At 40.1% G+C, this 16,349-nt stretch overlaps 1 protein-coding gene across 1 annotated transcript in view; it reads right to left on the bottom strand.

The window, feature by feature from the left end:
- Nucleotides 1-16,349, bottom strand: part of LOC103179026 (CUB and sushi domain-containing protein 1) — a 1,038,598-nt gene that overhangs the window by 77,312 nt on the left and 944,937 nt on the right. Inside the window, exon 49 of the mRNA XM_042332909.1 lies at nucleotides 9,824-10,012. Within this exon, the coding sequence (XP_042188843.1) occupies nucleotides 9,824-10,012 (189 nt within the window). The remainder of the gene's footprint in view (nucleotides 1-9,823; nucleotides 10,013-16,349) is intronic.

Genomic DNA, 16,349 nt, shown 5'->3' with positions numbered 1-16,349 from the left:
GCCCTCTGCCTGGAATTGAACTCAGGTCTCTCACTTGCAAAGCGAGTGCTCTAACCACTGAGCTACAGGATACACTATAAAGTGCAGTGACTGTGTTTTTCCCTCTAGCTTTTTTGTTGGACAATGATCCGGCCAATATAATACAGACATAGATAGGTGTTTTCTCTACAGAAAGGGGAGGGGATGTATTCGGCCCATTTTGTTTGTTTTCTTCTATTCTTCTATTTTCTATTAATCCCACATGAAAGATGCTATGCAAATGTAATTTATTGTTATTGTTTACCATTCGCTCCTTCCTTCAATCCTAATTCGTCTGAGCCATGCCTAACTCACCATTTCTGTTGACTCGTCACTGAGCTCTTCTCCCTTGGAGCGATGAGTTACCCAGAGTTTACTGTATATTAAATGTAATAATGATTATCACTGAGCTGCATATCCGCAGTCAAGCAAAAAAAGCTAAACATTGTTCCATTGTTTTCTCATGTTCAGTGTTGAAAAATATGAGAGCATTTTTGCAAATGTTAACACATTTACAGCTTCCAAAACAAATGTTCTCATTGTACTCCATGCTCACCAAGGTATTGTTCCAAAAATGAGACTGGTTTAAAAAAAATGGATTACTTTGAAAGTTCCAAAATGCCTGTTATTTTGTGCAGACTGTTAAAATACTACGGTGCAATTCAGAGAACCAGCGATAAGAACGTAAGAATTACTAGACGAAAGAAGACCAAGGTCCATCCAGTTCGCCTTCCACCATCCTGGTAGTCTCATACACATGCCATAACCCAAACTATATAATGTATCCTGAGATATTATTTCCTAAATTCATAGCTAAAATAACAAGTACTTCTAATGTTAAACTGCATAACTAAAACAGCCTGGCCTTTGAGTGGACCCTTAGGTATTGGGCACCTTGAATTAATAGGTCTGGGATAACACTCCTATAGACTGCTGGACTTGTGATGTATTATTTGAGTTACTACCCATTGGATAAGAAATTAAACCAAGGGCTGCCTGCCTATTCAGATGGCTTTAAAGACCCACAGCACTACTTGAACAGAGAAGGGAATTTTCCCGTTGTTCTGGCCAACAATCCCCCCATTGCCCAAGTCAAATGAGTTGCTCTCCTTGTGGTTGTTTGTGCAACATTGTTGTGCACAAATTGGCTGCTTACAAAATGCACACTAACTACATCTTACAGTAAATCCTATGAAGGGCTTTGAGATACTTTGACAACATGATAATGCACTAAATCAAATGCAAAAACATATAATTATTATGCCCGTGAAGAGCTTTGAGATGTTCTCCCAAAGTGAAAGATGCTATATCAAATTCAAGGATTATTATTAATAATAACTGAGCAGAGCTATTGCAGATCAGATAAATCCATATGCAAGATAGAGACTTTGTGGATCACATTGAGAACTGAAAGGCTTCACCATCTTTGTTTTAAGACCTTTATTATCTTAAAATCCCAGATTGTAGAGAGGTTCGAAAGACTTGTTTAAATCAAATTTAATCCCTGAAATTGGTTTCCTGCAATTCTTAAGAAAAAGAAGTAAGACCTGAAATGTAATCTTGTTTTAGCAAGTCAGGCTACTTTGTCTTAAAATTCAAAGCTGATAAATTAATTTTTAATTTAAAAGTCACAATTCGGAAGCTGAATTAAGGTTCTTAAGAACCATGGAAAAAAACAGCTTCTAAAAATAGATACTGAGTTGAAGAATTTTCTACAATTCTGCAGGATCTTACATTGTAAGATAAAATAACCTTCAGGCTCTGGCTATGAGAGGGCTGGGGCTCTGAGTAGCATGAACAGAGGAATAGTTTTAATTAAAACATGATATTGGTGAAAGGCATTTATCAGAGCTTTATTGGGAACATCTCAGTGTGGGAATGCAATATAATAAGAGCTGCAACAATCAACACTTCATATTTAAGATGGCACCTGCCCAGCAGATCTAGCATTATGAAGTTGAAAAGTCCTTGTTATTACCAGGCAGTGCACAGCACGCTATCTAAACTGAAGTGTATTAAAATCACCTGTCCATCTTACACCAGCCTAACATATCCTTGTTGCTACTCCTTCAGGCCCCAGCTCTCTTCATCCTGAATAAGTCTCCCTTTTTTTCAGCTTCTTTACATCTGTTGTAAGTGAACTTTAAAGTAAAGCCTTGAACCATGTGAATGAAGCTCACTGAATTCTCTAATTTCTTCTCCTTGATCAACACATTTCTCTCATGCTTCGATAACAACCAGCTTCTATTATTCGGTATTTTTATTCTATGCACAGAAATTTTCTATGAAAGGAAGATTTTCACAGAAAAATCCCAGCGTATTTTTATATCGCTCATCTCCTATTAAGTTATTATTTTCAGTTCTGAATAGCGATTGATGAAAAGGTTACATTTTGTATTTTCTTCTCCTAGTTTCTTCAGAGAACAGCGAGAGCATGAACTTCTCATCAATTCGCTTTGTCTTAACAAACTGACAGCTGCCATCTTGAATCCGTGGTAAGTATAGCTCAAAGAAGGACAACTGGTGTAGAATAGTTTTAGATTCTTATTAACTGTACTCAACCTCACTTGAAATAAAATGTTTACTTTCCAGATCTCACGTTTACTTTTGTAGTATTTTCTAGCGGACATGTACCACAGCTTATTCTACGTCCCTCATGATACCTGCCCCTCTTTGGAATTCCATTTCCATGTCTCTCTGACTTGCTCCCTCCCCTCTTTCAAGGTACATCTCAAAACGTACCTGGTTGACCATGGTTTCAGCCACTTTTCCCCCTCCTCATCGCCCTCAGCTCCCATCCTCACCTCTGGTGCATAGCCAGAATTGTCAAGCGCTTTGTGATGTCCTCCTGACCTGAAAGGTGCTATATTGTATTCTCTCATGTGGTTCTTCCCAGTTCCCTTCATCTGGCTTCAAGGTAGATTTAAAGGTGGCATTATTTAAAGATAGATGAAAAGGGGGCAAGGTGATGGAGTAGAGACAGGGAGCTTCAGAGTTTAGGAGCGTAATGACTGAAGTCTTAGCTACTGATGGTGGTGCGGAGGGAGCTGTGCAACACACAGCAAGCCAGAGTTAGCCTAGCAGAAGGAAAATATTAAATAGATAGAAAGGTACCAGTGTGTGAAGGAATTTATAAGTGAGGGTGATTTATAGGTGAGACCTTGAAATCAATCCGTTGGGAGCGAGAGAGCCAGTGGAGCCTGGCACGGGAGGCCAGCAAAAACATTTTCCATATTTCATTAGGCTATGTATTTATGTCCACGCAATTCTCTACTCATCATCATGCTGCCTGATGGCCCACAGGACAAGTGGGTGGCCTCCTCCCCTGTAACATCTTTCTGGCTGGATATAGTTCAGATCAGCAGAGCAGGGACTAATCTGGAGCCCTCAGCTGCACTCACAATCCCAGAATATTTAATAGAAACGTGTGGGGCTATACGTCCATCATGGGCCAAGATTTGTTCTAATTTTGTCTATAACATTTCAAAGAGTCCCAGAATTTGGCAAATTGTTGAATAGAGTCATAACTCTGAAGCTGGTTTTCTGTGCAGCAGATTCTTAAAAGAAACTTACAGAAAACTGGCTTGAAAATGAAGATGGTATTTTGCCAAAATAAGAATTTTGCCAAATTCTGGAAGCTCTGAAATGCTGCATAGCACATACCTAGAGCCAGATGAACTTTCTACGCAATAGTTTAGATAACAACAACCACTTGGATTTATATAGTGCCCTTCACGCAGCATCTCGGAGCTCTTATGCAAAGTATCCGACATCTCAGGTATCTTACATATTAATGGATTCTGGGTAACCATTCAACCCCAATGTCTACTTTGGGAAAAATGAGGTATGTGATGTGATAACACATTGTGCAATTACTTAGCCTCTTCTAAAATCCACCCACCTCTAGCCAGCACCTGCTCCCATTGACTTTGTCGAGGAAGAAGAGGGTATGTGGTCGAGAGTTTGATAACCTGAAACCCAGCAAACTTTTCTCCATTTCGCAAACTGCTCTAAATAAAATTTCACCAGTGGTAGTACCCCGATAAGAGGAAAGAGGAAAACAGCCGGCTGCAATTCAGATGATTGGTCTTTTAATGTTCTTTGGAATGTCCTCAAAATGTGAAAGGCGCTCTATAATGGTAAATTATACTGTGTGCAAATATGGTTTTGATTTTTGTAGGAAGAAGAACGGGGGGATGGAGAAAGAGTGGAATTTCTGTATTATGGGTATAGAAAACTAAGATTTGAACGGCCTCCTTTTTTATTCATACAGTGATGTCAGTCCATCTCAGACTGAACTGGTAGTCAGAGCCCCGAACAGGTTTCATTCTTTGGCCACCAGACCAGAAGCAGCTCCATTTGCTCTGAATCAAGCCCAGGAGTCTGCAACTACATCCATTCCCTTTAATTCCCTACCAACTCTTCGAGACTTTCTTAAAACATTCACTGCACCAGCTGAGATAGACTACAGTTTATAATAATAATAATTCTTGCATTTGATATAATAATACTTGCATTTGATATAATAGTAATAAAAATTCTTGCATTTGATATAGCGCCTTATATCTTCTAGACGTCTCAAAGCGCTTCACAGAATATACTGCAAAGTGAATTGACTGTATTTTGTGGGCAGTCATGGATTGAGTGACGCATTTTTGTCTGGGGGCGTGGGTGGGGGGGGAGGGAGATGATGTTTCACCTTGCCCAGGAATTGATCTAAGGTCCTCTCACTTGCAAGCAAGTGCTCTAACTGGTAAACTACAGGACTCCACGATTGGAGCTGGCAAACAGCACTGAATTCTTGTACAAGTCTATAAAATAATGGTCAGAAGAGAATTCTAAGATTTTTTNCTATTGAAACAGAAATATGCTTTTCTGAGATCAGCTTTTTCCACTGTGAAACAGTGAAAAGCAAAATTTCAACAGAAACGGCAGATTTTCACCCCCTCCTTCTGCTGCTCCTCCCACCAAGTAATGTTTTAATTAAAGGCACATGACAATTGGGCCTTTCCTGACATTTAGGCATTGACATATTCTGCAATGAAATTGGATTTTAGCAAACAGATGTATAGGAAACGTATGAAGAGGTACTGCCCTGTGTAATGACTAAACTGATCCTTGTTTTCTAAATGATGTTGTCAGCACAGCCAAATGAAGACAAAGTACCTGGAATTCATTTTTCTATCAACCAAGCGTCCAACCTGCCATAGTGACACAAACTTCGGCTGTTTTGTGCTGCTCGGTGAGCTCTGTCTGCGATCTGAATCAACTCTCCCAGTAAATAGCAGTCAAGAAATTGCAACAATGTGATAGTTATGACCAAAAATAAAATCAAGACTAGTTATTAGTAATAATAAAAATAATTTCAACGATCCGAGATGCTACCCTGCATGAAGGATGCTATATAAAAGCAAGTTGTTATAATCCTTGCAGTTTGAAATATCATCTTTAAAACAACAAGAACTTGCATTTATATAGCATCCTTCATGCATGATAGTCTCGGAGTATTATAGCACCAAAACATCTCAACGAGAATTACTCTCAAGTGTAGTGATTCTTCATGATGGGCCGAATGGCCTTCTTCAGTGCTGTAAGTTTCTACATATGGTTTATTTGCAGAGGACAACCACAAATTTCCGAAAGTTCTATTCTTGTTTTCAGTCCTGCCTTTCAGGAGAGACACCCAGCTGGGGGCTAAGTTGCCTGATACTTCTGGCTTCTTCTTGTTTGGGGCCATTTGACAGAGATCACAAAGCACTTGGCTTGATTTTAATTAGGAATTAATGTGAGGGATGGGAGGGGACAACTTCACTTGACGCAAAAAATAACCTGGGAAAAAAATCCAAAAGAATTGGTGCCAAGGCAACCAAACATTCTTTGATTACTGGAAATGGGTGTCAGCTTGGCTCAGTCGGTAGCACCCTTGCCTATGAGTCAGAAGGTTGCATGTTGAAGCCCCGTGTGGAGACTTTGAACTGATAAAAACATGCTACGGTTTATTTGTAGAGGATACTCCAATGCAGTGCCGGAGGCTGAGCCACATTGTCAGAGATCCCATCCTTCAGATTAGACTTTAAACTGAGTTCCCATCTGATCATTCCAGTGGATGTTAAAAACCATAATACTGTTTGAAAAGAGAAAGGAGTTTCTCCCAGTGTCTCGGCCAACAATCCCACAAATACAATTGATTAATCACTTCATGTCTTTTTGTGGGTTATTGCTGTGTGCAAATTAGCTTCCGGATTTAATCTACAAAATATAGTCGCTACACTACACTAAAGAGCTTCAAGATGTTTTCCTGCATTAAGCTGCATGTGCCTATCACTCCCATTCTTGTCTGGCTTCACTGGATCCTAATCCCTCAGTGGAGCAACATTAAGATTCATTCACACATGACTTTGGCCTACCCTATCTGTGCAATCTCTTTGCTCTCTGCCCAGCCCCTCCTTTCAGCCCCTCCTTTCCGCCATCGCTGGTCTGTTTCATTTCTGCATCCACTCCACCCATCCTGGAGTCCTGTAGCTCAGTGGTTAGAGCACTCGCTTTGCAAGTGAGAGACCTGAGTTCAATTCCAGGCAGAGGGCGAAACCTTGGGCAAGTTTCCTTACTCCACACGCCTAATAATAATCCCTCCAAAACCAAAAACAATAATAAATTGGTAATTTTCAATCCACGACTGTTTGTGGGACATTGCTGTGCGCAATTGGCTGCCGCGTTCGCCCACAAATATACAGTCAATTCACTTTACAGTATATTCTGTGAAGCGCTTTGGGACGTCCTCCCGACGTGAAAAGCGCTATATCAAATGCAAGGATTATTATTATTATTATTATCCATCAGCGGATGAGCTTTCAGCCACTTTGCCCCTGCTCTCTGGAGCTCTGTTCCAAAATACCTCCACCTCTGCTTTCACAAACTGCCTGAAAACATTTTCAACTGTGCCTTTGTCCACCTTCCCCTAGCTCGGGCTTCCACTCAGAAATCGTGAAGCACTTTGAGACGTTTTCCTACATGAAAGGCACCAAATAAGAGCTTTTTTGTTGTTGTGCATTTCTGCTACTTTTAGTTGTATGCTTTGTTGGTGCACACACAATGTGTGTCAGTCTTCCTTCAAAATGTTTTTTATGGGAAAAAANTGTTTTGGTCAGCCAGGTATCTGACACAGGCAGAAACCCATCACCATGTTTAAGAGTATCGTAACCAGACTGAGAGTTCCACATGTATATGCCACCTACCCATGGGAAATGTATTTGTGTTTGGAATGAAATGCACACTCTCTCCCTAAGAGTTATTAGGCACATGTCAGCACAGAGAGACAAGACAAAAAGCAACGAACGGTTGAATCTATGTGCAATATCACTAATGATCACAGGGTGGCAGCATAGGAACACTCCAATTCTTGAGTAGACAAGATATTTTGTGCATTTTAAAGCGAGTTATGCATTATATAACAATAATATATCCAAGACTAGCTACTACTGCTATTTAAAGCACAGATTTGTGAACACTAAATATACCATAATTTTTTCTTCAAACAGTGAGATAAAACAACTTTTCAGATAAGGGAACCTCTGAGCTATTAGAATGGATCCCAGCTCTGCATGAGAACAACAGGGTGCGGAGACACACAATGTTCACAGAATCACACACTCAGCAGCTGTCAGGAAGGTCACACTTTGCTGAACCCATAGGGCAATAAACTCCCTATCCGCATCACACCAGTTCTAGCCAGGCTCCACTGGCTCCCATCACCGAATGGATTGATTTCAAGATCCTCACACGAGTCTTCAAATCCTTTCCTCTATCCCTCCACCTTCTTCCTCATCTTCAAGTCGCACCTGAAGACCTTTCTCTTCGAACATCACCTCCCCCTCCCTTGGTCTCGGCGTGATGCTCTGCCACTGTCAAGCGCTCTCGGATGCTATTCTGTATGAGGGGCGCTATACGCTATATAAATGCAAGTTATTGTTCTTGTTTTTTGCCACTTAACAAAAATAACTAAAATAAAATGAGTGAATGTTGTTACTTTTAATTCATATGTCTCCAGTTACCTCTTGTTCTCAAGTATTTATCTCTAACTCTTTCAAAAATAAACAATCGATTCTGCATTCATGGCTTCTGAAGAGCTGCATTGCACACTCTCAACTTCTTGCATGAAAAACTATATTCTGGATTCACTTTCAATCAGCTCAGGCTCATACTCTATATTAGTGCAGGAATTAGCTTTGACCTTTTGTGTGCTACTGGTGTCCCATTGATAGACATCTCATGGAAACCCCACTTGCCAGGTGTAAAAACTTTCACGTCACTCTTTCTGAGTGAAAAGTGGCAGCGATTCCGTGAAGTGAAGGTATGAAAGTGAGGAGTGTCAGTGTCTCCATTATTGTGCCTTTTCTTTATGAGAAAGGTGTCAAGGCAACTTTTAAGTAATCCTCCTGCTGTACATCAGTGTTAGAATCTGTCAGTAACATTGATGGAACATTTAAATGTAGTTTTGGGAGAACATCGGACGTGCTGTGCATCAGATGAGATGTTAAACTGAGGTCCCGCCTACCTGGTCAGGTAGATGTTAAAGATCCCATGACACTATTTGAAATGAGAATGGAGTTTCTCCTGATCTCCTGGCCAGCAAACCCTCAGATAAAATTGGTCACTCGCTTGATGGCTGTGTGTGGGATACTCCTGGTTGCAAATTGGCTGCCATGTTTGCCTACAATACACAGTGACTCCACTTCACAGTTAAAAAAAAATCTGTGAAGGGTTTGAGACAACTTGATGATGTGATAAGGCACTACATGAAATGCAAGAATAATTATTATGATTATTTAACATAGCAAAACACAAGCAGACCATTTGGCCTTTCAAAATGGATCTGCTATTTTGCTCTTTCTTGACAGCTCTTTTAAATCTTTCAGTAATACTAATCATATTTGTATTTAATGGAGCACGTTTTCAATGTTTCAGAGCACTGAACAAAAATAACTGAAAGAAAATATAAGTGAACATTGTTACCTTGACTACATAACCCCAAGACACCTTTTCTTCCCACGTATTTACCTATAACTCCTTTAAAATAGCTCAATTGATTCTGCACAGCACATTCCGACAACCTCTTGCTTAAAGAAATATATTCTGGATTCACTTTCAATCAGCTTGGTTCTACTTATTATTAAGATTATGTTCCACTTGTTCTGGATTCCCTATGCTAAAAGCTTTCAATTATGTATTCACCTTATAAAAAAGCCCTGCAAGGTTCAAATTAAATAGACCCTTTAGACCCCACATGTACCCACCCTACCTCTCCATTGCTGCCCACCCAATCAACAGAACAACCACAGCAAGTTGTGTGATCCATGATTCCTGGAATGCCTTTGACAAAATGTATCCCTCAGTAACAAACAGAGCTCACAAGTTGAATGACACTTCCAGTAAAACTCCCTAGCACATGCGAGCAGGGGTTATATTTAGGTTGCACGTTACTGAGGTTAAAAACATATGTTGCTTGTTGTATCAAGTGTTTCAGCTACTACTCCCCCAGCGATCCAAGCCCATTAAACATCATCAGCACTAGCCCCAGGTCCATACGTCTTGCAGAGCAAATCTCAGCACTGGGGGGGAAACACGTGTATGCCGCAAAATGTCAATGCACTGCATTCAATTAGTGTCACTGACAATATTACAAATAGCAGCTAATTATGATAGTAAATATCTCTTTAACGCAAGCAGAGTTCCAAGTGGAAATGTCACTGAAATGCACGGAAAGCGACAATACTTGCTTGCCATCGATGGTACGAGTATGTCTTACCTTGGCAGAGTGGCACTGAGGAATCCCACTTGAATAGGCCGTTGCGAAAGCGTCTGCAGGTGGCATTGCTCTTACCAACCATTCTGTACCCCGGGTTACAGTAAAAGTGCAGAGTGCTACCAAGTGAGCCCACTGTCTTGTTCAGCACACCGCCGTTCAAAGGGATACTGTTCAAACTGCAATAGGAGGCTAGAAGCACAGAACAACAGTAGATTCACTGCTAGATTTCAACACAAATGTTCAGAGATGTGGCAAAATCGAAATTAATTTAGTATTCACCGTCATTACATTCTGGGAGTCGAAAATGTGGTGTTGGTATATACTCAATCTTGCCGGTTACCAGATGTGCACATTGTTAACCCGCAGGACGACCATTCCACCGAATTCCCGGCACGCTGAGGAGGAGTTTCTCCATGTCAGCGACACACATCAGATTACTAGCTGGATTTGAGATGTACATTTCTACGCCAATGCAGTCGAAAATATCGTGTTTTCCACCCTCCTGTCAAGCCGACAATCAGTTCATGCTTTGAACACCCTGAACAAGTTTGCTATGATACTTGCCATATCAATCATTCCAAGTCTGAGCTTTCAAACAGAAGACAGTTTCCAGTCAATCAAAAGTTAGAAAAGAGAAGTGAGTTTCTCTCCCTCTCCCCACCATGTCCTGTCTGATATTCCCCCAGATAAAATCGATCACTCGCATCATGGCAGGGGCATTGCTCTGTACAAATTGGTTGCCATGTTCACCTATAAAACAGTCACTCCACTTTACAGTGTATCTTGTGAAGCATTTTGAGACATCCTCCTGATATGAAAGGAGCTATACCAAGTATATGGATTGTTATTAATTATTATTATTAAGATTTTGTTTTAATTGTTTCCCAATTCCAAAACAACAATGGGAACTGGTGGAAATATCAAGTATTGACAAAGCACAATTATGCTTAAAACAGGCAAAGAGAATAGTGAAGAAAAATAAGCTGAAAAACTGAAGGTAGCATTCAGCCCAAAAAAGTGTTTACAGTTAATGCAATTTTATTTTTTATCATTCTAATATTATTAACAATGTGATTCTAGCTATTTGAATAATTATGGGATACTATTACAGTAAAAATGTTACATCTCATATTTGAGTGGAGTTTTTACTGAAATATTAACACTATACATGAGCTGAAAATACACAGCAAAGTTAGCCCAGACACACAGGGGGATCTGTGAATAGTCCAGGTTACTCACGATTTAGCAGCTGCTTGAGTGTTGGTTTCTTGCCATTAAGTGAGTACCCACTCACACCAGGATGCTTCTTTCAGCATCTCAGAGGCAAGAATTAATATTTATTTCATCCCAGATGGCAATTTTTTTTATTATATTTGGAAGAAAATGTAAGTGTTACATCCTTCATGTAAATATTTCGCTCACGAGAGGATATTGCTTTTCAAAGGAAGCCCTCAAGTCAGATGTAATGCTCCACAATACCATTAACTTATTAGGACAAAATGCAAATCAGTCTTTTCAGGTTGTTTCTTGCGCTCACAGTCACGGTAATGTTTGTATGGATTGCAATACGCAAGAGATCACCTAAGTGCCATTACCGGTGGTTCACGCAATGAAGTGAATATGGTTTAATCCAATCATCTCTGTTATATTGTTTCGACCTTCTACATATATCAGGAAGCTTTGCACAGAATTAAATAGAACCTATTTACAGCACAGAAAAAGGTCATTCAGCCCAACTAGTCCGCGGCAATGATTATACTCCTCACAAGACTTCATCCCTCTTAATCCAATCTCCTATATCCTTCTATTTCCTTCTCCCTCATGAATCCTCAAAGAAAGGGTCCTGCCATGCCTCAGCCATGTATGTCCCAGCGCCTTGGAAAATTCTCTCGACATGAAAGGCACTATACAAATGTAATTTTGTATGGTATGTCTTTTCTTTCTTTCTTTCTTTCTTTCTTTCTTTCTTTCTTTCTTTCTTTCTTTCTTTCTTTCTTTCTTTCTTTCTTTCTTTCTTTCTTTCTTTCTTTCTTTCTTTCTGACTCAAGAGTCAGTTTCCACTGCTCATTCAACAGTTTATGGCGAACAATCTTTCTATTTGCAACAAATGCAAATAAATATCAGCTTGGTTCATCTGGTAGCACTCTCGCCTCTGAGACACAACGTTGTGGGTTCAAGCCTTACATCAGTACCTTGAAATCAGAGTCTAGGCTAACACTCCAATGGAGTATTGGGGGAGCCCTGCATTGCCAATAAATCACTACCTACTCATGCCAGGGTGCATCTTTCAGCACCTCAGAGCAAGAATTAATATTTACTTCATCTCAGATGGTAATCATTTTTGTTACTATATTGGGAAGAAAATTCAAGTGCCACATCATTCACATGAAAAATTAAACCAAGGTCCCATCCACCTTTTCAGGTGGACATTATAGATCCCATGACCACCATTCATAAAGGGTCCTGATCAATAATTCCCTAGATGGAATTGATCACTTTTATTACTTTAGGAATGCATGATGTTGAGAATCTGCCTAAGCTTCTGCGAACATTGTTCACAGTGTGAAGAAATGTGATCCATTGTAAATAAGAAGGAGGCATTGTAAATTGCAGAGACATTAGCCTGCGGTGGAAGCCATTTGGAATAATGCATTGAAACCATCACTGTAAGGAGCTATGAGCCATTATAAAGTAAAGAGATATTAGCTGCTCTGAATATGTGGCAGCCATATTCTAATATAGAGAATTCAATCATTATAAAAGGTTGTGTGATATTATAAACTACAGCAGAGCATTTAATTTAAGAATCAATGAGTTCAGACCTGTAAAGTTGGAGAATTAGCCTTTTTTAACAATAAAAAATTAAAATAAAAAATGTACATAATCTATCATATTTTCTTTGGTCATCCTTAACAAATGTGGAAACCTATCAAAATATACAAAAATCTTTAAACCAAACCACTAAGAGTTCCACATCACTAAGCATTTTGTTTTTTTTACACGGAATGCACAATCTCTCCCCGGAGGGATGCACATTGCCTGCTTACATAATCCTGGAGAATTTAGGAAAAGTCAAGACTTGAGGACGCATGAGTGTGCATTGGGTTGCTACAGGAGATTAACCAGTTAAAACTGTGCAGCTTAACATGACAAACACTGGCAGTCTTCATGTTGCTTACTCAGTTATGACCACACTAACTGTTAGGGCTTTTACTTGCAGAGTTAACAGGTGTTGAGTATGAAGAATTTCTGCCCCACTGAGTCCTGCTGATGAGCCAGGCTCGCAGATCCATCATGAACAGTGCCTTGGAGTATTACAGACTGATCTGCTCAGGCATCAGACTACTGAGACCATCACAGAAAATAGACTCAACTCTGATCTTCCATTGACATGCATATCACCTGCGAGCTGACTTAGTTACAAGCAAATCTTCTTTACATCATCCACCAAGGAAGGTAGTCAGCAGTTGGTCACTAGACATCTAACAAGCACAGATCTGAGCCCTCACTTATATCAGCCTGTGCTTATGAACAAGGATTCCAGGTAACACCTTCGAGCAACTGTCATTGAAGCAACAAAGATTCCCCATCAAGGACATCTACCTTATGGTGGTGGAAGAACCTATATTGGGCAACTTGTGAATTGCCAGCCATCTTGATGTTCTAGAAGTCCAAGTGCAATACATATTGGTATGCACCGCAATCCCCAGGTACAGATACAAATCAAGAATTGGTCCGAAAGCCTCTTGTATCTTCAAGACGATATCTTCATCAACAGCAACAACTTGCATTACATAAGTGCAAGTTGTTGTTGTTGTTCCACTCTTGAGCTGCACAGTCTAGAATACTACATTTGGGGCACTCAGCATCATGTTCACTCAGTGTCCAGGGTTCAAGATGGCGACTGCTGCTCACAAGATCACCAGGCAAGTAACCGCCAACAGTATTGTCTAAAAATGGAATCACTGCAATTCCATCTGAAACCCCTGCAACAGACATTTTCAATTAGTCCCTTTTATTAGCCCGCCATCAACACAACAGTGATGGACACATCAAATAAAGTAGGTGACAATGAACAACCTTGTCTTACTGCTCCTTCAAGAGAGATCGGTTCAATGATTTTCTCAACAATGTTTATATGGATCTTGAAGCTGAAACACACATTCCAGATAAAATCTAAGATCTGGCCATTTACATCCATAGCTTCCGCCTTCGTCATGAAAACGTCATGAGGCACTAGGTCAAAAAAAGTATGGAAAACAACAACAACTTGCATTTATATAGCATCCTTTACTTGAGGTAGCTACAGTGCTTTTTCATGCTTAACAGTGGCAGAGTTTGACACTGAGACTGGGAGAGAGGGATGGCATGTCGAAGAATGTGATTTGAAGATATACAAGGAGGATCAAGGTGGAGGGATTGAGGCAGAGAGTTCCAGACTCTCAGAGCGTAATAGTTGAAAGCAGGGCACTGATGGTGGAGCGGAGGGGGTGAGGGATGTTTAGGAGGCCGGAGCCAGCTGAATGAAGGGTTGGATAGAGAAGTGGAGTATAAGCAGGTGAAAATAATAAATGCAATTTAGGTGAGCTTTCCTTGAGTCTTCTGTCATTCTACAATTCCATATCAAGTCACAAGCTGCCCCAATACACTCATCACAAGAATGAATTCCAACCTATTCTTTGCTGATCACATTGCAGGCCTTTAACACATCTGATATCAATATGTAGCTACCCAAAGCATCACAGTAATTAGTTAAATTCCTTGAATCTTATTCAATCAATCCTATTTACCAGATTTAGAAGAGCTACTCTTAGCCTGTCATTGATCTGGAGGACACTCTCAGGTTGTCCAACCTTTCCTCAAGAGCACCTTTTGGTTACTCAGCATTAATCATTGGATGCCAGCCTGGCTCAGTTGGCAGCATTCTGGTCTCCAAGTCAGAAAGTTTCAGATTCAAGTCCTAAATTGGGACTTTAAGATCACAGATTAGCCTGACGCTCCAGTACAGTCTTGGTGCAGCGTTCCACCATAGAACGTGCCATACTTCAAATGAGATGATAAAATGAGGTGCAGTCTGCTTGTTCAGATGGATATTAGATATCCCAGGGCACAATTCGAAACATAGGAGCTCCACCTGGTTTCTTGGCCAAATTTGGTCATTTACTTCATGGCTAATGGTGTGAGCTATTGCTCTTCACCAATTGCAGTCAATACTGTTCTGGCAGGTGCAGTTTATGAACAAGAATCTCTGCAGCCACAAAGATTCCTGATGCAAAACAAAAAGAAAGTGCAGGAAAATAAAACTCCATAAAACAAAGATGAAAGCCTGCCTGGGAACAATGTTTATAAGGATCGGTATTTCAGAGATTCATTGAGGACTTCTGGAATTTTCTGTACGTACTTGAGACACTTTGAAATTCAATTTGTTTGGATAATTGTTGACTCAATATCAAGTAGCTAAAAAAAATCAATGTTTTATTTTCATTGTGCACTATCACTTTTGTTGTTGCCACGAGCCATTCTTTATCATCTTTCTTTCTCACATTATAACTCTTCTGTGAAGGCAAACCACAAATGGACTGAGGGCAGCAGTTCCCAGATGTGCTTTTTATTTTCTTTGAGCAGCCAAACAGCCCTTGATGGAAATGTTCCATTGCCCTTTAGCGTACAGGCAGAACCTTTGGTTCACGCCAGGTTACTGAAGATGCTCCCAAACCACTCAAATAGAGTAATGTTTGTCTAGAAAACTGAATACAACATCCATCAGAACATATATTTTCACATATATATATATGTATTTATGTGTTTGATTATTTTCTCCCCACTGACATCTGACTCTGCCTCTGGTCCTAAGTCTCCTCTTCCTGTGTCGCATGTTCAGGTCTCTTTAGCCTCCCCAGACAGCCGTGATCGAGACCAGAAAAATCAGATTCAAGTCAGTATTTGGCCAGGTATTCTGACCTGTGAAATTCTGCTCTATCGGTGCTGCTCAAAGGAACATCTCTTCAATCTTTTCTATCTCCCTCAGTTAGTCTGAATCAAGTTCAATCACTATTTCCGTCCCAGGAAAATTCAGGAATACCTATTATTCTTGATTACAAGTGGAAATATTTTGACAGTTGAAGGAATGAACCCATCTTTATTCTATTCTCATATCCCTCAAGCAAAAAAACCTCTCCTTCTTGCCCGCTATTTGTTTCCCCATTACTGTGCCTGAGGTTTCAAATTTCTCATGGTCAAAAGTCTTAAAACTTGGCAGAACCTTAGAAAATTATTTACTGAGCATTCCTAAATATCCAGAATTGCAAAAAGATTCAAAAGCATTTATTTTTCTGTACGTTTCCTCTGAGAATGACAGAAAACAGTCTTTGCAGTTAACCGACTCGCTCGAGACATCTGTGAGCACCACCATGAGGCGACTAATCAAATACACTCTGGCTTTATAATCTGCAGAGAACGCACACAGCTGGTTCGCAACTGCCATAAGCAGCCTAGTTGAGATTGTTTATGTTTCTACTATGACCAC

This window comes from Callorhinchus milii, unplaced genomic scaffold, assembly GCF_018977255.1.
Source record: "Callorhinchus milii isolate IMCB2004 unplaced genomic scaffold, IMCB_Cmil_1.0 Scaffold3, whole genome shotgun sequence".
Classification (NCBI taxonomy): Eukaryota; Metazoa; Chordata; class Chondrichthyes; order Chimaeriformes; family Callorhinchidae; genus Callorhinchus; species Callorhinchus milii.
The sequence above is the reverse complement of the archived record's forward strand: the minus strand, read 5'-3'. Positions and strand labels throughout refer to the sequence as shown.